This window comes from Cydia amplana, chromosome 18 (genome assembly GCF_948474715.1).
Source record: "Cydia amplana chromosome 18, ilCydAmpl1.1, whole genome shotgun sequence".
NCBI lineage: Eukaryota > Metazoa > Arthropoda > Insecta > Lepidoptera > Tortricidae > Cydia > Cydia amplana.
This window is the reverse complement of record NC_086086.1, coordinates 10150293-10175492: the sequence shown is the minus strand read 5'-3', so window position 1 is coordinate 10175492 and position 25200 is coordinate 10150293. Positions and strand designations below refer to the sequence as shown.

The following is a 25200-nucleotide window of genomic DNA, read 5'->3' as shown; positions in this document are numbered from 1 at the left end:
AAATACAAAATAGGATACTTTTACTGAAAGATGGACTAGTATATTTTTGTAAAATTTATGCTTTTTAAAATATTGATACAAATCAATAACATACTGAGTTGTCTAACCAGCACCTCTGTTTTTCTAGTTTGGTACTAATATTTGTAAACACAGGTCGCCAAAAGGCAATATTTATATAAAATCTAACATAAAACAAACCTGATTCAATAAAATAGTTCAATATAATGCAACCTTGCAATAATAGACCATAAAATATTGTATTTACTTAGAGATCATGGTCGTAAAAGCTTTCATTCAGTGGATTTTGGAGGTAGAGCGTGTTAGTTTATTGGGCAGTAAATTCTACCGGTTCTACCGGTGCTTTGTCAAAAAGAAAAGTTAGATACGGATCACAAAGGGTATCGCTAGCCTAGAAATTGATGCAATGAAATAGGAAGTTTTTGTACAAAAGTGTGACTAATTTGGTAGGTATATTAATCGGGTAATTTCGACGAATTATAAAAATGAACAAGTGCAACTTTATCCAGGCCATCCAGAGACCTATAAAATATTTAATATATTTAATCTTTATTTTCACAATCGATATTAAACTTTCGTGAGACATATTTCAAACTGTTTAGACGACAACGGTTTCACTCACTTGAATTTTTAGTCGCTATTGGCGTCATGTGCACATGTGCATGTGTGTGACAGTGCACGAGTTGCAGTCGTCGCGAGCACTCGAGCCTGAAGAAGGACCCCCGAAGGGCCCGAAACATGACGCCAATAGCGACTAAAAATTCAAGTGAGTAAAACCGTTGTTGTCTAAACAGATTATTTTAACAAATTAAAATTGGTTTTTCTTGGCCAGTTTTTACGTGTGGGCGGCTAGAGGTTATACCTAATTGAGTAACGCAAACACTACTTACTTGTAATTTGGTAAATTATAAGTTAATCAGTCATCCTTCAAAAAATAAAGCTCGTAACAGTCATCACTAAATTACGTAGTTCGCTGATATTGCCTTAATTCAAAATTTAGAACTATTTTGTTTTTATAATAGCTGGAATATTTTTATAAAACTTTAAACATTCATTTTTACAACTTACAAGAAACATGATGTAAGATAATGGGAGATTATCTTGCTTACATGTATATTCGCTCGTTTTGGTTGCAGAGCGTAAGCTAAATTGAGCAGCTTTGCTCCTACGTTATTCAATATGCCTTTATATGAAACCTGGCGTAGTACATTTAAAGGGGCATATAGATCACCTCAATTTTTATAAAGTTGTATTCTTTTGGCACAGCGCGTTAGAACTTAGCTTTTAAATTAGTTGGATAAAAGTCGTTAAGCAAAGAAATTTTACTCAGGCTCTTTTATCAAAATTTGAATATAAATTTCTCACGGGAATCAACATTGTATAAGATTACAAGTGGGATTGACATCCACGTAATGCTTACCTACAACCTACAATTATTTCACTAAACTTAATCCAGTAATATAACTATATCACTAAACTAAAGACGCAGTTATATTCCTAGTAAGATAGTAATGAATCGCTTTCGTATAATTATGTTACGGCATATAATTATATCCCTAGGGTTATAACTATATAACGGCTTTATCTATCGTACTGCGATACTTATATAAGCAGAAGCAGATTTAATTTGTAAGAGAACATAATAAGTTGATTAGTCAAAAAAACTGACTAAATTACGAGAGATATGATTTTATGAAAAACAATCAAATATGTTCAAACTCGATGGGGTTTCGTTAACGTGGTCAGCCTCCGCTCCAACCGTTGTCCAGTATCATAACATTCATAACAATATTGTATCCTTATCGGATTGATATTTGCATACAAAATCATAAGTGATATGAAATAGGGATGTGGGTCAAAATCATACATATTTTTTTTAGAGAACGGGCACGCAAAACAAAATTTGAAATAAATTAGGTCGGAGTTAATTGAAATCTAGTAAAGATATTCTGAACAAGATAATGTTGCTGTTTTTATTGCTCTTAACCGTAAGCAGGAATACTTATAATAGTATTATGTAGGTATTTAAAAGTTATCTCGAATTTCAATGCAATCCCTTTCTATGTGCACGGAATCCAGTTTTAAGCCTGTTTGAACCAGCGTTGCAAAATGTATTCCTCACAGAAGCATTCCTTAACTCGTCCCGACTAGAGAAACTTTAGGCGGTTAGCATCCTTGTGCTCAGAGGTATAAAGGTCAAAATAAATTGCATGTTTTAGGCGGAACTTTAGTATTTTGCTTAAATGAAATGAAAGTTTTCCTCGTGAAGTTCGGGATGTATTGCGTTTTATTTGAGAGAACCATGAATTTAAGTATATAGTTTTATATTATCAAGTGTGTACGAGTAATTAGTAATAACTACATATACACTTTACACAAGACGTGATTCTAATGCTATGATTAAAAATCAAGAACAATGGGTCGGGGTACTTTTAAAAGTCTACACATTATTTGAACCATCACTTATTAGAGTCCAGTTAATTGGTGCATATACATAAATTCAGATTAAATCTGCTTTCCATTTCAAAATGTTCGCTTTTCAATCTCGCTAGCTATTAAATTAATTCAAACGTGAGCCGTAAAGCTTGAAATTTCTTTACGACAAAGTAATGATGCGGGTCGCATAAAACATTTGACGAGAAGGTTTAGAGAGCAACATTTTGTCAAATGGAAACCCACTTTATACATTCATTATACAGGATGTCCCAAGAAGTAGTGATATACTGAAGCTGGGAGGTAGAGGACCTAGAGGGCTATCTGAATCACCCCCATGTATGTTCCGCGATTTTTCGTATTTTCGGAGTTATGATTTTTTTTAATTTTTCACCTATCGCCGAGTACGATGAGATTTTTATTTATGGTGACGTGAATTATTGCGGTAGATGCTTGATTTTTTTTGTGCTAAGCTGATAGATAGGCCAATTCAGTATGGTAACATTTACTATCGTTAGATCTTTGAATGGAATTAAAAAAAAAATTAATGCCAAGAAAGATAAAATTACCCAGTATGTTCACAACTTCAAGGGCGCTTAGAAAAATAAAACATACTGGGTAATTTTATCTTTCTTGGCATTATTTTTTTTTTTAAATTCTATTCAGAGATCTAACGATAGTAAATGTTACCATACTGAATTGGCCTATCTATCAGCTTAACACACAAAAAAAATCAAGCATCTACCGCAATAATTCACGTCACCATAAATAAAAATCTCATCGTACTCGGCGATAGGTGAAAAATTAAAAAAAATCATAACTCCAAAAATACGAAAAATCGCGGAACATACATGGGGGTGATTCAGATAGCCCTCTAGGTCCTCTACCTCCCAGCTTCAGTATATCACTACTTCTTGGGACACCCTGTATATGTATTGACACCGTAAGATTTTGGAGTCACTATGAAGCTATATTAAACTAAAGGTATTTTTGTAGGTATTCATCAAATTGCCACTGGCAAGGTTGTTAGCTATCTTGAAGTTCTTCCAATGAAAATGAACTTTAAAGGCCTGTGTGCAGTTGTGCACACCAATGGCGTGTGGGTAGAAGTGCACGTACGCGTTGTGATATGTTGATTACTGATCCTTATGAGACGACACACCGCTTGCGTAACGTGTGCGTGCACTGCTCCAATATTTTAGCGCACGCTCACATGCACATCTACGCAGACGCAGCCAGTCTACTCTCGCTTAAAAACTAAAATAACAGTCCCTATTTTCACAAACATAATTTATAAAAAAATGACATCTTTATTTTCCTCGACAATTTTATCAAGCGAACAATGTATCTCATTCATCAAACCCGACCCTGCCTACGCGTGTCAGTCTACAAAAGCAAAAGACAAACGCCTATCAATTGAAAAAACCAACAAAAGTCCGTTTATCAAACTGACCCATTTCGGCATCGCATTCATCCACAATCCTAAACACGTCAACATAATGCCACGCCATCTATCAAAAGAGGTCGTGATCGCAAGGCAATTCGTGCGTGATAACTCGGGCATATTGCATCTGGCTTTTGCTCTATGAATACAATCCTCTGTTACCAGCGCGACCGATATAACTTAGTGTAAGGGCTGAGTGGACGCTCGAGTTGGGCGTGCAGCGGGGCGGGGCGTGCAGCGTGCATGTTAAACAAATGCAAACGTATAGGAGCGGCCTTAGTGCACGCTGCTCAAATCCCTTGGGAGCTCGACGCCACGCTGCACGCCCCGCCGAACGCTCCGCTTCGAGCGTCCACTCAGGCCTTACATTTACAAGAACGACAGGGCCCATAAGACGGAGCGTAAATTTTATCAAATTAAATTGTGTCTACTGTTTTATCCTTTTGTACGCCAACGGTTTTTAAGCGATCTAACACAAAGCCGAATTACTATCAAATAGAGTTTAGGGTATAGTAACAGAAGCATTATTTTATTGGAAAGCTTTACAAACAAAACAGTTAGTTTCTTGACAAAACGCTATCACTTAACTCAGAATGAGATTCAGACTAAAGATTTATCCTAAGCAGCATTACTTATTCTACTGTCCCGATAACCTTATCTTAAACCCAAGATTTGCAAATACGATCATTTATTACACAGCCCCTAGACCAAAAAGCTATTTCATTTCAGGAATAAAAAGACAAATAAAACTGGCCCAAAGGCAATCAGTATGCTTCTTAGTAAAATGGCGGTCTACGAAAAAGTTCGATCCAGAAAAACATAACCCGATTGTTCATAAACCCGGGTGCGCAAGTTGCGAAAATGATGAAAGGAATTGTTTGAAATTCATGTTGGATGTTTACCAGGCAAGTTATCTTGACATTCATTCATTCATTCATTTCCAGCCAATGGGAAAAAACCCATACAAATATCTAGAATATAATTATTAAAGCTTACTCAACTACAAAGTAAAAGTTTCTGAAAGGTACACCTGGCTAATCTTGTTATCAGTTTTCTTCAACCCGAAACAAATGAATAACAAGAAATTACTTTCTAAATCATGGACTCAATTAACCCAATAACGATTGCACAACTGGGTGTAATTAATATCTGTTTCTCATTAAAAATATTCGACGATGAACACAAACTTCAGTTTTAACTTTTTACAAAAGTTGAGCATTCTCAAAAGGAATCAAAGAACAAAACTTGTAACTGCACAAAGGAACAATCTGAGTTTAGTTTACTTTGTTAAGTATTCAATGCAAAATAACAACATGAATAATATCTAGAACTTGGCAATATTTTAAACCGTTAACAGCAAGACGAAAGAAGAAAGAAATAAGTCAACAGTTTTTTACACAAATATCATGAAGTCTAGCAAATAATTTGAAACAAAACTTTTCAGTAAGCGTTATGACTCAAAACCTATTTGCCCACTTTATAATCAAAACAACCCCAGAAGCCTTTGAAAAAAGCGTTTGCCTCAGAGGAAAAATACTACAAAGTCCGCAAACCAGCTCGAAAAGAGCCTGCGGTCACAAATTTACTATACCTAAAGGACAGACGTGTTTCTATTACAAAGAAAATCGGAATACTTCTTTTATTAAAATTATATTTTTTTCATTAATAGTCCCCGCGGCGTCTTAGCTGGAGCATAGCATGACCGGCAAAGAAAATGAAATAATGGTTATTCAACACGTTCATTTCCAAAACGACAGACGTGCCAGCGCCAGTTGATTTCTTAGCTACTGTAAAATAAAAATAACGAAAGAATAGGAAAGTCTATCCGATCAAGCTTAACCCAGTAGCTCTAACTCCTTTACCAATAAACATTGCACCGTATCTGACTCGGCTTCAGCTTAACCTAGCGATATATTTCACATTCTCCTATCTAACTGAAAATGTTCACAGAAAGTACAACCTTATGCTGAGTCCACGAAATTTGACTTCTGATTGAAAGGATTTTTTTCGAATAAACACGTATAAGTTAACACTTGAAATACAATTGGAAATATCTTAGTGCTTTTTCTATTTTTTTCACTCATTGTTGGTGTAGTTAGACTAATGAAGCTTTTAACATAAATAGAATGGAAGTACATCTAGTTGGGATTAAAATAAACTTCACTAATTACTTGGCAATAGCTATATTTTCACCTTTCACCCGACTGACAGATCTTTTTAAAGATAAGTACCTATATACCTATGTATCTATGGCACGTGTTTATCTAATCTATCTATCTATCTAATACCTTTAAACGAGCAATTCTTGTATATTTATTTATTTATATATATATATTTCTGGGATCTCGGAAACGGCTAAATTTGCTATTCGGGGGCGAAAAATCGATCTAGCTAGGTTTTATCTCTGGGAAAACGCGTATTTTCGAGTTTATATATGTTTTCCGAGCGAAGCTCGGCCACCCAGATATTATGTTATGAATAGTAAACGAAGTAGGTATTGATATTACCTGATACTACTCGTACTCTAATCCGAATCGTATAGAATATAATAAATAACACGGTATAAATTATTTACTATCAATATTTCGTTTTCTAACAATACAAACTGTTGATATAACAATATTATTCTCCCAAGACACAGTTATCCGGGGTTGATCTGTAAACTTTGAACTAAAACTTGACCGACACGGATTAGCTCTGGCCGACTTTTAAAAAGTTCGATAGATTAAAAAAGAAAAAGTCATTCGCTAACTCGAGTTTCAGTTCGTAACTTTCTTCGCCTTACACACTTCGCCTTCGCTGCGACTGACTTTGAAAATAGTATTTACAATGCATGCCACATTTCCACAGAAAAACAGCAACACTTTTTTTGGGAAAGTTTGTAAATATATTATTGACTGAGCGAAAAGAAGGTCTGTATTTCAGCTTGGTAAAAAAATGCTCATGTATTTCAGTCCGGGATTAAGTTTATGTTTTTTTAAATGAGTCAAGCTATGGTATACGGGGGTTTACGAGGTTTACAGCTCACATTTCCACAGAAAAGACCACTTTTTTTGCTAGTGTTTGAAAATATCCAATAGCCAGTAAGTTAATTACAATATTATTATTCTATTATGAAGCTTTCTGAGCTATCAATAGATTATTGAATTTGAATTGAAATGGCAGGAATAGAAATCAAATACAGTAAACGACGTTCAAACTGCTCTAACGCCTCGCGGCCAGTGAAATTAGACGAACTGCAAAACCAATTAGGGAGATTGCGGGCGTCCAGATTGCTGCACCGCCCGCAAAGTCAGAAATCACCGTTTGTATGCTCGTGAAATTATTAATCTAGAGCGGTTTCCTGATTGTTCAATTTGTTAAAGTTGTGATATTGTTACGATACGACCTTCACCGTTCGCACCGCAACACGCTTCACGCGCACTAAACAGCGCGAGCAATAGGGTATTTGACAATTTATTATGAATGGTATCAGTCGATCAGGTTTGTTTTGAGGATCAAATGTCTGTATGGGACCCATTGTCTTAAAGCAATACAAAAGTCACAAATGATGGTCAAAGTTTGGCACCCGCACTTTACTGACGAAACGCTTCATAGAAAATGGCAATACATCGTGACGTCATCATGTAACGATAGAAGCCGTTTCAATGTATGGAAAACAAGGAAATTGCGATTTTGTCGGTGAATTATTGCGTTTTTGTATATGGTTGCATATATGTATATACAATTTTTTTTTATAAAATGTATGTAAGTAATCAAATGGTATCATTTTGTTTTTCCTATTTGGAAGTTAATTTTTTTTTTCTTGAAACTTAAGCCCTGTATTTTTTTATTATTCCCATATACTTTTTAAACTTCTAACGTATTGTGACAAATTGCTCATTTTCTATCGATTTAACTAGATTTAGTTATAAAATTCAACATGTGTCAAATACCCTATTGCATCATATCAAAAGTATCAAAACCTATTAGGTAGTAGTAGTAGGTAGTAGATTAAGTATAGGAAATTCTTATTTGTAATGTAATGTATTGTCTCTCTAGTTGACGGAGAAAGATTTCCAGCAACCTCCTGCACTTTAATATTCACCGCGATAAGGCAAATTGGCTTTATAATATTAGCTCAAGACTGAAGCTTTTCAATATAAGTTTTGAAAAAGGCTAACGCTAAAAACTTCGCGCTACTTTGATATAATAATAATAATAATAATGTAGACCTGCTCGCGTCGGTGAACTGGTTACGATTCGGGGACCTCTTCGGAGAATCCGAGGGTTTTGCCTGTGCAATTGCGGACGAAGTAATGATGACGAACAACTATCGGAAATATATCCTGAAGAACGGTACGGTCGACATTTGTCGGGCATGCCGCCGTCCCGGAGAGTCACTCAGGCATATCATTTCCGGTTGCTCTCATCTTGCTAACGGCGAGTACTTGCACAGACATAACCTCGTAGCCAGGATTATTCACCAGCAGCTTGCTCTTCTATACGGCCTTGTGGCCCGCGAAGTACCGTACTACAAGTATTCACCTGCGCCAGTTCTCGAGAATGGTCATGCCACGCTCTATTGGGATCGATCTGTCATCACTGACAGGACTATTGTAGCCAATAAGCCTGACATTGTGATAATAGATCGAGCGCAACGCCGGGCCGTGCTCGTTGACATCACCATCCCCCATGATGAGAATCTCGTGAAAGCCGAAAAGGACAAGTCCAGTAAGTACCTAGACTTGGCTCACGAGATAACCGCCATGTGGGATGTTGATTCGACGATCATTGTCCCGATAGTTGTATCAGCGAACGGTCTAATAGCGAAGAGTCTCGACCAACATCTTGAGAGACTCTCGCTAGGTGGTTGGATCAAGGGTCAGATGCAGAAGGCGGTGATCTTGGACACGGCGCGGATAGTCCGTCGGTTCCTCTCTCTGCGGCCCTGACCACCGGCAGCTTGGGCCTTGCCCCGCTGCTGGCGGCACCCTAGGTTAGGTTTTTTTATAATATGTTTATAAGTATTTTGTATTGTTTTTGTAAGTGTTTTTGTATTTTATTTTTATATCCATATTATAAATTAACCTAACTTAAGATGATAAATAAATAAAGAGAATAATAATAAAATCATTTATTTCAGGCAAAGCCCATAAAAGTGTTAGTGTATATTTACAATTAAAGCATAACTTAAGACTATTGTTAATAAATAATACAGAGTCACAAAACACAGACAAACCGGATAATGATTAATTATGATTAATTATTTCTTATGATTGCGACTTGTGAGTCACAGACTTTGTTTTAGGTATGTCCATAGTTATAATGGGTAAAAAAATCGCTTGTGATACTGATAATAATATAAAGAATATAACAAAAGTCCAGTATTTTTTTTAAATAATGCATTGACAGGGCGAGGTTGAATAAAAAAAACTGTTTCATACTTGCTAAAAAAATATCAGACGTTGTACTTTACTGCTTTACAAACGGTTTTATTCAAATAAAATGTTTAAAATGAAGCATCAATTAAAAACCCTTTTTTAGAGATATAATTTTAAAAACTCCACTGTAAGTAGGTACAAATATGTACTCTGGTCCACGTTATGTAACATACTTTAAGGTAAGAAAATACATATTATTAAAAGAATAATTTATAACTTAGGTACTTACTTATGTAGATTGTTTTAATTTCAGTGTTATAACTGGTTTAAACTTGAACATCTCCTAAATGATGTAATTTAAACACTTCCAAAGTATATTCACTGCTTTCGCTTTTCTTCTTAATGTGCCATTTGAGAGATACTTTAAGAAACATTCAAGCGGTTAATATGTTCATTTAATATTAACCAGGAATTACCAGATTATTTACCACAGGAGTTGTTCGTATCTACTTAAATGTAGCATTATTTTTTAACAAGCTTTTATTAGGTCGACCTGTATGTAACTATGTAATGGAATCTTGCAAGTTCAATTCGATCCCCTTCCCGGTTTCCAATTGAGCTGAAATTTTGCATACACATGTAAGTCGGGTGACAATGCAATATTATGGTACCATCAAGCTGATCTGATGATGGAGACAGGATGTGGCCATAGGAACTCTGTGATGAAACAACGCAACCTAATTGTGTTAGGGGTTTTTAGAATTGTCTCGATGAGTATTAGTTGTCTGTCGTAAGAAAAGTACAGTCAGCGATAAAAGCTTGTACCAAAAATGAAATTTTTGCCAAAAACTTATTTAGGTCAAACCACCACATTGTGTGCAGCATAATGGTCTTTGCTTTTTATAATTATATTTGTTTCTATTTGTACAATATGTTTGCCATACGATTAAATAAATAAATAATAACATGCAATTTATTAGAACGTTTGTAAAAACGTATCTATTATGTTTTAGTTCATCGATTTCAATAATTTTAAACATGTTTCTTTTAGTCCTTAATATTTTATTTCTTAATTAATACCTATTACTTTGCCGGTCTATAAGTTTACTAGATAGTTAAAAGTAAGGAAAAAATAACATTTTAGAATTAATCTTAGATTATTATTCTAGGGAAATACCTATTAAAGTGATGTCTCCTGGTTAGCTTAGAACTAAAGCTAAAGGCAAAGAGAATTGACTAAAGCTATCGTATCAGCGGCGGTCGGCTGCCTCCAGATACAGGCAGGAGCAATATGTTCGCCGATCGTATCATAATACCTTGAACACGTTTATGCTCAAAACCTACTGAAATAGCAAATTTTAGTTACATAAAGAAGGTAAAACGTAAACTATATCTAGATACTGAGCTCAAACCACTTATCTTATACCTTTAAACGAGTTACTTATTAAATTATACAGCTATAAGCTTATTAAAGTTTGTTATTAAGTATTTATTAGGTATAATGCTAGTTATACTTAAATATTATTCAATACTTTATAACAAGCAGCATGACTCGTCTAATTGCATAGGTACCCGTAGCCAATTCAAGCAAAATATTAGGATAGTTTAAGTATGTATTACGTTATTACACGTAGTACTTTTGCCGTTATGTATATACCTACGTAGGTACCTATTGATTACTTGAATGGAACTTGAATAAATCCAAACAGCAAAGCTTGATGAGCGGTAGGTACGCGATTCTTGTTCAAATTCGGCCAACAAATCAAATTCGGGGTTTGCGTAGCTAACCTCTCGTTAAAGGAGCTAACTACGACAAGGCTGTTTGTACATGTAGTTTGTACAGTCTAACGAATGACTAACCTTTTGATTATATTTATGTTGTTATTATTAATAAAACATAAATGGTTACGTGTACGAGTTGGTACATAAGACATGGGTAGAATGTAATGCTTCTTGCATGGGGTTTTGTTTACTACCTACAACGTATTTAAGAAGTAAATTGACATTGAAAATCATTTATCTTCAGAAAACTGAGTAACTTTTACGGTTTATCAAAAAAACAAATATGGATGTCTATACAAACAATTGATTGAGAGCGCCATCACGTGAAATAATATTAAAACCTTTTACTCTCTGATTTCTGTAATGTAAGGGTAGCCGTTGCTTTCTCCGGCAGAAGATGCCACTGCTGTCGCGTAGATGGCGCTATACTTAAAACTAAGCTGAGCTGTTTTTCAGTAGGAAATGTTTTCGTAAAAATTGCATTTTGAAAACAATACATTCGATAAAGAAATGTATTCGAGATCAAGCAACACGGCACTTAAATAACTCATGTTCTGATTTTCATTACACTTTAAAGTTTATTCCAAGACGCAATGTATTGCAAATTTTGTTATGTTTAAATCGTGACCAGCAACGTCAAACACACTGAGGTCAGCGTACAATGAAGGCAATATTTATTTTGTATGAAAAAGAGGAAGTCTAAAGGATTCATAATTTTTAAAAGTTACTGAACAAAAATGTTGGTCAGTTTGAGGAGTACAGCCTTCAGTTTAATTTATTGCTCCTGTTACAGGAAGCACCCTGTATAATTTACACTTCAAATTGAATACCTTTCCCTGTACCGCCTCTCTGCTTTATGCCTGCCCTTTGTGTTTTTTATTAAATATGTTTTACATAATGATACCTACTTCAATTTTATTATTCTGATTTCTAAACTTACAAGATCGATTTACCCTAGAAATGTAATAGGTATGGCTCTATAAAGTAGAAAGCAATATATTACCTAGAAACTAACGTAGTATTGGTTCAGTTCAGGTGCATTTGTTACTTAGACATTTTGGTTGTCTTCAAATTGTACATGAATTGCACTGTATTTGGGCGTGAATGTACGCTACGCACTCACGGTGAGTAAAAACTACCAGTGGCATTTTTTCATTTTTAACTTTTCTCTTCATACTTATTAACATATTTAAGTTTCATAACTACTATTATTCATCGTTGTTTCATTAACTTCTTAAATAGAGGTATCAATTACAGTAAGCAAAGTTACACACTCTTGTTCATGTTTTCTATAAACTATCGTGGTTTATGAGCAGTCCAGCAAACAACTAATTGTTCACCAATTGACCGCAGTTCGATTCATTTATGTACAGTCATAAGTTTGGAGCAAATTTCAAACAATCAACAAGGAAAGCGGCGCGGTAAGCCAAAACAAAAGACGACGTCCAAAACAATCAGTCTTTACTCGATAACCATTGAGCCTGGATCGATATTTGATACCTGCTTTACATTTAAGTAAATTTGTAATTAGATACCTCCATCACATTTTCTTGGGGATAAGTATTTAGAAGGATATTTGTGGATAAGGGAAGAAATGTCAAGTGCGTTACGGTGAGCTGGAATGCGGCATAAACATAAACATGAATAAGTTTATACTTTGTGCTGTACTGGCTTTCTACGTTGCGTCAACTGTGCAGGTAAGATAATTAAATATTTACTTCTTACGAGAGAAAAATATTTATAGAAGAGAAAGCGGGCGAGGAAAATCTTTAGCAGAATTCTATCTAGAAAATCACAATTCAATAACATATGAAAGGAATCCCAAATTCACGTCCTTGGATCACTTAGGCACACTATTGTTATAGAAATACATTTCATGACTCGACACAAACGTTAAGCAAAATTATTTGAATTATACTGATTAAATTAATGAGTTAGAACTATCTTGGATTTAAAAGCCGCGGCACGAAAAGACTTGAGATTAATTGTGTAATGTGAAATACATTTCATGACTCGACACAAACGTTAAGCAAAATTATTTGAATTATACTGATTAAATTAATGAGTTAGAACTATCTTGGATTTAAAAGCCGCGGCACGAAAAGACTTGAGATTAATTGTGACACAAAGGCCGTTAAGGAGTATACTTGCAAGATTACAAATACTCGTTCCTTGTACTAAACACAAAAACCAGCTTAATGTTATCAGTTTCAATTTTAATCATTTATTTCTAAGAATATGGTACAATTTTGGTTAGTAAATAGAAGGTGTTAGGACAGCATGTTCTGCCGGCTTGCATTAGCGATTACACTTAACTTAATGAAAGACTTGAGTCTTTAAGTCTCGAAATAAGTGCTTATTTTGACATAAAGATAAGATAAGATAAAAGATAAAAGATAGTTTATTCAAGTAGGCATAATTACAATGCGCTTATGAACGTCAAATAAAGCTAGGTAGACCGGCTCCAACCCTACACCTCTGCCCCGAGAAGATTTAAATCCCCCCTCAATTGGAGGAGGGTATCCCAATATGGGACCGGCAACAAACTCGGCGGGACACATCTTTTCAAAAATAATTACATCTTATAATTAACATGCATTACGAGAAAATAAGGGAAAAAATACAATTTAAATTACTATAGAATTCATGCAATTATACACATAAGGTGTAATAGAAATTTGATTTAGAAAATATACATATGTACATGGAATCATACAAAATCGTAGCTCTTTCAGAAAACATATCAAATTCTTACAAAAGGAAAAGAAAATAAAGTTATTAAAAGAAATGGGAAAACATATTATATAAATCTGATTGATTATTATTAATTACCAACATATAATATTTGATGTGCTTTCCTGCTTACCTGAGCTGTGTCACCTATAACTCTATACATAATACAATGTTTTTAATTGCTACTACTTTTTATTAGTTAGTTTCTGGTTTGGACCATGCATGTTTGTCTGTCAAGTAGTCCTCGACTCTGTAATAAGCTTTTAACATCATCAATGACTAACAGCAATACTATTTAGTTATGTTTGTATTTCCTTACGTCTCGTATATATAAGCCCCTTTACATCTCCAATGATACTTTGATTATCGTTTTTTTATTGTATATATTTTATCTCTGACACTTAGAGACCTTTTACATCTATAACTAAAGATTTTTAGTATGTCTGTTTTTTTTTTAAATATATTTTTTGTGTTATCGACATTTAGAGACTGTATACATCTCTAATGAAGTATCTAATGTTTCATTGATCCATATTTATATATATTTATTTTAATTTTGGTTATTTATTATTGCTTGTAAAAATTTGACATGTAAAAGTGCCCCTGTGGCCTATTTGCTGAATAAATGTTTTATGTATCGATTTTTCAGTCTGGAGACTTTCAGGAGAACTTAGTAAATGGCTACCGAGCGCTTATCGCAGACATTCAAATGCGAACACAGAAGTCGAGAGAAGATATGGATACGCTGGTGTCACAAATAAAACTACTCATGAAAAACGAAGCCGACAAGGCGATAAACTACATGACTGTCTATTTGGAACAAATATCGTTGTATTTTCAAGTACGTGATTTAAATATGCATTTTTCCTAGTTTTAGAACGTTAATGTACTGGATTAAGTAAATTTACCTGCATCCTTTACCTACCAATGAAAATGTCATGTTTATTATACATACAGTCAGCAGCAATAGTTGCTAAGCGGGCGAGGAGTTCAAAATGATCTTGACGCGACTTTATTGTAAAGAGAATAAGAGCGCATCAAGGTAATTTTGAACACCTTGCCCGCTTAGCAACTTCTGCTGCTGACTGTATGTATAATAAACATGACATTTATTTCAATTTTCTGCATTAAGTATTATTTTGTTAACTTTTACAGTTCTCTCTCTTACATATCGTCATCATCATCATATCAATTCCGCCTTTTATCGTCCACTGCTGAGCATTAGGCCTCATTATATTTTTTGTGAAGTGAATGAATGTTATATTTTTAGGTAATCATACACGATCGGAAACCTCGGAACGGCACATATTGTAAAGAAAGTATCGTCAAGCTACTGGGAGAAAATCTGCAACTTGCCGATGAAAATGTCACTCTGTGCCTCGCTTTAGGTTACCAGCGAGTGCAGAGGTTACCAGGTGAGATGTATTAACATATTATTGTTTCCATACATAATTTCCAGTTTCATATTTGTATCCTCATCAAGGGAACCAGTCTAGAAGGAGGTTTAAAATTGGTTCATTGTTTTATGATAACCTATGTATTTGTTAGTAGCAGAGCCCGTACCATGAGTCACTGACAGTGTCAAAACTGACATATACGTTATCGAGAAAGTAATTTACTTTCTATACATCTCGTTATTATATGCGAGTACAAGCAAGGTGTATAGAGAGTAAATTACGTTCTCGATGGCGTTTATTTCAGTGCCAAACTGATGGTAGCCGTACAGAAACATGAACAATCAGTGAGAAATTCTCTATATAATTTATATTTTCCTGTACCGCCTACAATATTACAAAAATATTTACAATATTCTACAATAACTAAAACACACAGCGAAATCAAATTTTCGAACGTAGAACGTAAGATGTAGTGAATCACAAATGAAGTGGAAATTGCAAAAATGAATCTCTAAAACCCACACGAATATTACTACCGGAACTGTAAAATGCTAGTTCTTTCCAGCGCAAATACATTTTAAATTTTCTCTCGCATATTTAGTCCAAGCAACGTGAGGATAACGATATTTTGTTTGTTTTCCGCCCGCCTCCAGTTTCCGGTAAACGCATATCAACCTGCGCCACATTATTTGGACCTCACCTCGTTTGTTTATACGTACATAGTTCTGAATGGTTCCGCTGCCGACAACTCTGTTGAATTTCAAAACAAATAATATCCTATTATAATGTGTCATGTGTCCCCAACGTACTGAAACTAGTTTATTGTTCTGGAATGAATATTCCAAGTGTGTTATGGTTTTATATGCTTAGGTATGTTCATGCTTGATAAAGCTTTGTCAATCTAATAATAACATGAATCCCTTAGGTATTTGTTAATACTTACGTCTTGAAACCTGACGGTCTAGCATGAGTTGCGTCCTCGCGCGCGACTCCATACTTGAAGTCGCGCCAGATGTATGGAGTCGCGCGCGAGAACGCAACTCATGCTAGACCGCCTGAAATTATATAGGTACAAGTAAATATGGCCTGGGTTTAAAATTACCACATAATATATACGCATTAATTACACATGCATTTTTAAATATTACAGAAAAACTACAAGTACACTTTGAAACGTTAGAAAACTTAAAAAAATATTCGGCATCCAAATTATTTGAGTGCCAGAAGCAACAGCAAGTTGGTGGCAACTGTTCTCATGAGAGTCAAGATCTGGAGCGGACCGTGGTAAGTATTGTTTTATTTTTCTATTACGGGAAGGTTTTTTTTCTATTTTAGATACGAGATAATGGCCTCTTATTAAAGCCATATAAAATATGAAGAGTACCTATACAACATTCGTATATGGGTAAAATTAGACAGTTTGCTTCATCTTTCCCCTACTCTGATGAATTTAGGTAGATATTTAATAAAAACTAAGATGTCATCAATATCTACTGTAAACTCACACCCAAAAACCTTATAGTAGACGAATTCATTCAAACGAGTTCATTGTCTTGAAAGACAATTAAATTCGCAACTCAAACAAAAAAGTTTGCAAAACAAAGTGTATGTTAGTAATCAAGAAGGGAAATTAGCAAACGTGATTGACTTGTAAAGTCGAAGTATGAGGCATTTCACGCAGAGTAAACATGCGGACTTGATTGCTGTGTGTATAATATGAGCGGTTTGAAATATCAACATTCATAGCGGCCGAAATTCTGCGCCTACTCAGCATTCTGACAGCCAGTGTAATTATGTCAAAAACGTGAGACTCGAAGCTTCGGGTAAATTGATGTTGGAGGTTGGTATATTTTACACTAGCGGTAGAATAATTTACCTAAAGCCAGTTGAAATGAAGCGATGAAGTTGGGTATTAAAAAATATAAGTTCGTAATTCTTAATATAATTACAAAAGTTTCTATTACGACCACCAGTTTTTTTTTTTAATAAATAGATAGCACGGTGGTTCGGTAAATGTCGTTAGGACGTTAGTAGTCGAAAGCCAACAAATCGGTCACGGTAAGATAAAAGCTTCTGAAATAATCTATTAATATAATAGAAAAAAAATCGACTTGCACAAAACAGTTTGAAAATCAATCATAAACAACCGGCTTGCCAAATCCTAAGGGCCCGATTCGAAGTTTAATATTACGTCTAGATACGATATGAATTAGATATATGTCAGTGTCAAAAGTGGCATTTCTTCAAACAAATGAAATTAATTCCAATATACTTATACCTAAAACGACGTTCAAATAAAAAATGGGAAAGTTTTTTATTTATGGTGGGCCTTACGAGGTTAAACATATAGCGTATGTAGATAATGAACAACAAGACCGCCTGTAGGCTTTCTTCACGATACAAGCACCAAAATTCAATATTGGCAGCATCTGCCATGTTAATCAAAAGCTTCAACGCACTTTAGTAAATGGTTGACGCGTCACTTAGGCTCGAAATTACAGTCAATTAATTAGGAGAATGTTGGCCCTGAGTTTTACACGTGTCACGTAGTAATTAGAGGCCCATATTGTTTTATATTGCAAATTTTCGTCTCGTCATGTTTTGGGGAGTGAAACGCAGGGTTATACGAAATAAAAAAAAAACAATACCCGCGGCGTCTGAAATAATATCATAAATCATTAATGTAGTACTGTCCTAGTTGTGGGTCGATGGAGTATGGCTCCTATGCCTGTACGAGTAATGAATGCATCACTGACAGATCTAGTTTGATCAAATGTGAATTTGAAAACATGTCGCCAATAGCGACTAAAAATTCAAGTGAGTGGAACAATTGTCGTCTAAACAGATCTAGTTTGAGTTAAATTCTTAAATTGGATGTATGTATGTATTAGAGATAAATGAGAAGTTTAGGTAAAATGGTAAAAAGATCGCTGGATGAGATCAGCAATCGACTGAGTATTGAGATATATATATCTATCAGTGTTGGCCGTAATGTGTAATTCTAATTAACAATTAATCATTTCCATTAACCATTAAATCCGCAATTAGTCAATTGCATTACGCATCAATTTAAATTAAGTTAATTAGAATTGAATTTTGAGACGTTTAATTCCATTGATTGTCAATCTAAATTAACGTTTAATGCAATTAAATCAATTTTTTCATAAACTAATAATTAATGTTACTATTGCTTAGAAACTTGGAGCTAGGTATTAAAATTAAAAATAAGCATATGAATACAAGCTTCAGTGAATTATCAGGTCGTGATATTTTAAAATGAGACAACAAAATGACCCTGAAACCTGGCAGTAGGTACCTACTGGAACTCAGGTTTGGTGCAACATAGACACACGCCGTTTAGGCTATTCGACTCGTCACAATGAGCACTTGGGAGAGCAGTACCCAAGATAGAGCTGATGCTGAACCCTGGCAGTACCTAATGGAACTCAGGTTTGGTGCAACATAGACAAACCCCGTTTTAGTCATCCGACTCGTCTTGATGAGCACTTGGGAGAGCAGTACCCAAGATAGAGCTGATGCTGAACCCTGGCAGTACCTAATGGAACTCAGGTTTGGTGCAACATAGACAAACGCCGTTTTGGTCATCCGACTCGTCTTGATGAGCACTTGGGAGAGCAGTACCCAAGATAGAGCTGATGCTGAACCCTGGCAGTACCTAATGGACCTCAGGTTTGGTGCAACATAGACAAACGCCGTTTTGGTCATCCGACTCGTCTTGATGAGCACTTGGGAGAGCAGTATCCAAGATAGAGCTGATGCTGAACCCTGGCAGTACCTAATGGAACTCAGGTTTGGTGCAACATAGACAAACGCCGGTTTGGTCATCCGACTCGTCTTGATGAGCACTTGGGAGAGCAGTACCCAAGATAGAGCTGATGCTGAACCCTGGCAGTACCTAATGGAACTCAGGTTTGGTGCAACATAGACAAACGCCGTTTTGGTCATCCGACTCGTCTTGATGAGCACTTGGGAGAGCAGTACCCAAGATTGAGCTGATGCTGAACCCTGGCAGTACCTAATGGAACTCAGGTTTGGTGCAACATAGACAAACGCCGTTTTGGTCATCCGACTCGTCTTGATGAGCACTTGGGAGAGCAGTGCCCAAGATAGAGCTGATGCTAAACCCTGGCAGTACCTAATGGAACTCAGGTCTGGTGCAACATAGACAAACGCCGTATTGGTCATCCTACTCGTCTTGATGAGCACTTGGGAGAGCAGTGCCCAAGATAGAGCTGATGCTAAACCCTGGCAGTACCTAATGGAACTCAGGTCTGGTGCAACATAGACAAACGCCGTTTTGGTCATCCGACTCGTCTTGATGAGCACTTGGGAGAGCAGTACCCAAGATAGAGCTGATGCTGAACCCTGGCAGTACCTAGTGGAACTCAGGTTTGATGCAACATAGACACACGCCGTATTGGTCATCCTACTCGTCTTGATGAGCACTTGGGAGAGCAGTACCCAAGATAGAGCTGATGCTGAACCCTGGCAGTACCTAGTGGAACTCAGGTTTGGTGCAACATAGACACACGCCGTTTTGGTCATCCGACTCGTCTTGATGAGCACTTGGGAGAGCAGTACCCAAGATTGAGCTGATGCTGAACCCTGGCAGTATCTAATGGAACTCAGGTTTGGTGCAACATAGACAAACGCCGTTTTGGTCATCCGACTCGTCTTGATGAGCACTTGGGAGAGCAGTGCCCAAGATAGAGCTGATGCTAAACCCTGGCAGTACCTAATGGAACTCAGGTCTGGTGCAACATAGACAAACGCCGTTTTGGTCATCTGACTCGTCTTGTTGAGCACTTGGGAGAGCAGTACCCAAGATAGAGCTGATGCTGAACCCTGGCAGTACCTAATGGAACTCAGGTCTGGTGCAACATAGACAAACGCCGTTTTGGTCATCCGACTCGTCTTGATGAGCACTTGGGAGAGCAGTGCCCAAGATAGAGCTGATGCTAAACCCTGGCAGTACCTAATGGAACTCAGGTATGGTGCAACATAGACAAACGCCGTTTTGGTCATCCGACTCGTCTTGATGAGCACTTGGGAGAGCAGTACCCAAGATAGAGCTGATGCTGAACCCTGGCAGTACCTAATGGAACTCAGGTCTGGTGCAACATAGACAAACGCCGTTTTGGTCATCCGACTCGTCTTGATGAGCACTTGGGAGAGCAGTGCCCAAGATAGAGCTGATGCTAAACCCTGGCAGTACCTAATGGAACTCAGGTCTGGTGCAACATAGACAAACGCCGTTTTGGTCATCCGACTCGTCTTGATGAGCACTTGGGAGAGCAGTACCCAAGATAGAGCTGATGCTGAACCCTGGCAGTACCTAGTGGAACTCAGGTTTGATGCAACATAGACACACGCCGTATTGGTCATCCTACTCGTCTTGACGAGCACTTGGGAGAGCAGTACCCAAGATAGAGCTGATGCTGAACCCTGGCAGTACCTGCAGGTTCAAGATGTGACGGATGACCTAAATAGCGTGGGCCTATGTTGCACCAAACCTGAGTTCCACTAGGTATAGCCAGGGTTCAGCATCAGCTCTATCTTGGGTACTGCTCTCCCAAGTGCTCATCAAGACGAGTCGGATGACCAAAACGGCGTTTGTCTATGTTGCACCAAACTTGAGGTCCATTAGGTACTGCCAGGGTTCAGCATCAGCTCTATCTTGGGTACTGCTCTCCCAAGTGCTCATCAAGACAAGTCGGATGACCAAAATGACGTGTGTCTATGTTGCACCAAACCTGAGTTCCACTAGGTACAGCCAGGGTTCAGCATCAGCTCTATCTTGGGTACTGCTCTCCCAAGTGCTCATCAAGACGAGTCGGATGACCAAAACGGCGTGTTTCTATGTTGCACCAAACCTGAGTTCCATTAGGTACTGCCAGGGTTCAGCATCAGCTCAATCTTGGGTACTGCTCTCCCAAGTGCTCATCAAGATGAGTCGGATGACCAAAACGGCGTGTGTCTATGTTGCACCAAACCTGAGTTCCACTAGGTACTGCCAGGGTTCAGCATCAGCTCTATCTTGGGTACTGCTCTCCCAAGTGCTCATCAAGACGAGTCGGATGACCAAAACGGCGTTTGTCTATGTTGCACCAAACCTGAGTTCCATTAGGTACTGCCAGGGTTCAGCATCAGCTCTATCTTGGGTACTGCTCTCCCAAGTGCTCACCAAGACGAGTCGGATGACCAAAACGGCGTTTGTCTATGTTCCACCAAACCTGAGTTCCACTAGGTACAGCCAAGGTTCAGCATCAGCTCCATCTTGGGTACTGCTCTCCCAAGTGCTCATTGTGACGAGTCGAATAGCCTAAACGGCGTTTGTCTATGTTGCACCAAACCTGAGTTCCACTAGGTACAGCCAGGGTTCAGCATCAGCTCTATCTTGGGTACTGCTCTCCCAAGTGCTCACCAAGACGAGTCGGATGACCAAAACGGCGTTTGTCTATGTTGCACCAAACCTGAGTTCCACTAGGTACAGCCAAGGTTCAGCATCAGCTCCATCTTGGGTACTGCTCTCCCAAGTGCTCATTGTGACGAGTCGAATAGCCTAAACGGCGTGTGTCTATGTTGCACCAAACCTGAGTTCCACTAGGTACAGCCAGGGTTCAGCATCAGCTCTATCTTGGGTACTGCTCTCCTAAGTGCTCACCAAGACGAGTCGGATGACCAAAACGGCGTTTGTCTATGTTGCACCAAACCTGAGTTCCATTAGGTACTGCCAGGGTTCAGCATCAGCTCTATCTTGGGTACTGCTCTCCCAAGTGCTCACCAAGACGAGTCGGATGACCAAAACGGCGTTTGTCTATGTTGCACCAAACCTGAGTTCCACTAGGTACAGCCAAGGTTCAGCATCAGCTCCATCTTGGGTACTGCTCTCCCAAGTGCTCATTGTGACGAGTCGAATAGCCTAAACGGCGTGTGTCTATGTTGCACCAAACCTGAGTTCCACTAGGTACAGCCAGGGTTCAGCATCAGCTCTATCTTGGGTACTGCTCTCCTAAGTGCTCACCAAGACGAGTCGGATGACCAAAACGGCGTTTGTCTATGTTGCACCAAACCTGAGTTCCACTAGGTACAGCCAAGGTTCAGCATCAGCTCCATCTTGGGTACTGCTCTCCCAAGTGCTCATTGTGACGAGTCGAATAGCCTAAACGGCGTGTGTCTATGTTGCACCAAACCTGAGTTCCACTAGGTACAGCCAGGGTTCAGCATCAGCTCTATCTTGGGTACTGCTCTCCTAAGTGCTCACCAAGACGAGTCGGATGACCAAAACGGCGTTTGTCTATGTTGCACCAAACCTGAGTTCCACTAGGTACAGCCAAGGTTCAGCATCAGCTCCATCTTGGGTACTGCTCTCCCAAGTGCTCATTGTGACGAGTCGAATAGCCTAAACGGCGTGTGTCTATGTTGCACCAAACCTGAGTTCCACTAGGTACAGCCAGGGTTCAGCATCAGCTCTATCTTGGGTACTGCTCTCCTAAGTGCTCACCAAGACGAGTCGGATGACCAAAACGGCGTTTGTCTATGTTGCACCAAACCTGAGTTCCATTAGGTACTGCCAGGGTTCAGCATCAGCTCTATCTTGGGTACTGCTCTCCCAAGTGCTCACCAAGACGAGTCGGATGACCAAAACGGCGTTTGTCTATGTTGCACCAAACCTGAGTTCCACTAGGTACAGCCAAGGTTCAGCATCAGCTCCATCTTGGGTACTGCTCTCCCAAGTGCTCATTGTGACGAGTCGAATAGCCTAAACGGCGTGTGTCTATGTTGCACCAAACCTGAGTTCCACTAGGTTCAGCCAGGGTTCAGCATCAGCTCTATCTTGGGTACTGCTCTCCTAAGTGCTCACCAAGACGAGTCGGATGACCAAAACGGCATTTGTCTATGTTGCACCAAACCTGAGTTCCACTAGGTACAGCCAAGGTTCAGCATCAGCTCCATCTTGGGTACTGCTCTCCCAAGTGCTCATTGTGACGAGTCGAATAGCCTAAACGGCGTGTGTCTATGTTGCACCAAACCTGAGTTCCACTAGGTACAGCCAGGGTTCAGCATCAGCTCTATCTTGGGTACTGCTCTCCTAAGTGCTCACCAAGACGAGTCGGATGACCAAAACGGCGTTTGTCTATGTTGCACCAAACCTGAGTTCCATTAGGTACTGCCAGGGTTCAGCATGAGCTCTATCTTGGGTACTGCTCTCCCAAGTGCTCACCAAGACGAGTCGGATGACCAAAACGGCGTTTGTCTATGTTGCACCAAACCTGAGTTCCACTAGGTACAGCCAAGGTTCAGCATCAGCTCCATCTTGGGTACTGCTCTCCCAAGTGCTCATTGTGACGAGTCGAATAGCCTAAACGGCGTGTGTCTATGTTGCACCAAACCTGAGTTCCACTAGGTACAGCCAGGGTTCAGCATCAGCTCCATCTTGGGTACTGCTCTCCCAAGTGCTCATTGTGACGAGTCGAATAGCCTAAACGGCGTGTGTGTATGTTGCACCAAACCTGAATTCCACTAGGTACACCCAGGGTTCAGCATCAGCTCTATCTTGGGTACTGGTCTCCCAAGTGCTCATCAAGACGAGTCGGATGACCAAACGGCGTGTTTCTATGTTGCACCAAACCTGAGGTCCACTAGCTAGATAAAAATTACGGGCGCCTTTATAAAATTACGATATATTTTTGTTAATTGATAATTATCAATAATATTTTTAATTGTCATTAAAAATTGATTTAATTTTTAATGGTTTGTGAAGCATTAACCATTAATTCTTTTTAATTTTTAATGGTTCGAAATAAATTAATATTAATGTAAATTGATGTTAATGCGAATTGACAATTAATTTTCCTTCAATGGTTAATGGTTAATTCGAATTAACCTTTTCAATGGTTAATTTTTAATGGTAATTGGGATTAACGTTCGGCCAACACTGATATCTATGTAGTTGCTATGTAGTCAGAAAAAGCATGGCTTTTCGTTGATATGATCATTTAAAAAACGATGAAAGTCACAATGGCTAATATTTTTTTGATTAGCATATCGTCCCACTGTTCCGCATAGCCCTAGGGCCCTCACTTTCCCCAGTTCGAGCTTTTCATTGGTATTTTCCCGCCACTTCGAATAGAATCGGGTAGAATGGTCAATACGGTGAATTAAATAGATATAAGCTCGATATTACATGCATTAATAAAACATATTATATTGTACATTTTTCTTACAGTTCCTCTACGAAACATCGCCGTTTCCAGTGGTGATGGCGGAGATAGGCATACATGGCTTCAAAGAAGTTTCGGATCTGAGCGTTTGCCTGAAAGACATAATCTCCCGAATGATGACGCACTCGGTAAAAGTAATCGGCGACTTCAATAGATGCATCCACAACATAGAAATGCCGAAACTGAAGTACCTATTGAAATTCATGAAGAAATATGCTTAAAAGGCATAAGAAATAGATTAGCTTTAGGTACGAGTATGATACTTGATAACAATAAAACAGAAATAAGAAAATTTCTGCTTATGTACATTATGAGTGATGATTGCCGTTTAAGCGCAAATACGCTCACTTCATTTATAATATTTTACGTTGTCGAATGGCTATTTATTAGAAACGGCGCTCATGTTGTAAAACAAATAGTCTTGAAATAAATCAGTGTTTTATTTCTAGGTTATTACTGAGGCTAACACCGACCTAAAATGATATTATTAATTTGGTAAACTTTCTATTTTTAGATGTCTAGACAGCCACGGTTAAGCCAATGTTTCGCACGACGGGACTTCTTAAGTAATGATGGAGTGGTGTCACTTTTTTCATAATGTTTTGAATAAATACTTAGGTAGGAATATGCTGACATTAAAGATTTGGCGTATAGTGTTATTACGTATAGGAACATTTTATTTCTAGATGTACACTAGGTACACTTTATTCAGATTTGGTATTTTTCAATATTATTTCTACTCAGAATCACGTGCTGTCTAGGTCCTAATAGGGAAAAAAAGTTTT

General features: G+C 37.9%; 2 protein-coding genes across 2 annotated transcripts in view; one reads left to right on the top strand and one right to left on the bottom strand.

Moving 5' to 3' along the window:
* Positions 1-25200, bottom strand: part of LOC134656601 (protein unc-13 homolog B-like) — a 326977-nt gene that overhangs the window by 174993 nt on the left and 126784 nt on the right. The window lies entirely within an intron of this gene.
* LOC134656379 (uncharacterized) lies at positions 12404-24751 on the top strand. Its single transcript, XM_063511894.1, has 5 exons — positions 12404-12737; positions 14423-14614; positions 15044-15188; positions 16321-16454; positions 24421-24751. Exons 1-5 carry the CDS (start codon positions 12681-12683, stop codon positions 24634-24636), a joined length of 744 nt encoding a protein of 247 aa, XP_063367964.1. The 5' UTR covers positions 12404-12680; the 3' UTR covers positions 24637-24751.

Excerpts from the sequence above, each read along its gene's own strand:
- LOC134656379 (XM_063511894.1), top strand. The coding sequence starts at position 12,681 with ATGAATAAGTTTATACTTTGTGCTGTACTGGCTTTCTACGTTGCGTCA. Across the intron at positions 15,189-16,320 it reads GCGAGTGCAGAGGTTACCAG|AAAAACTACAAGTACACTTT; the intron begins GTGAGATGTATT and ends TAAATATTACAG. Across the intron at positions 16,455-24,420 it reads AAGATCTGGAGCGGACCGTG|TTCCTCTACGAAACATCGCC; the intron begins GTAAGTATTGTT and ends TTTTTCTTACAG.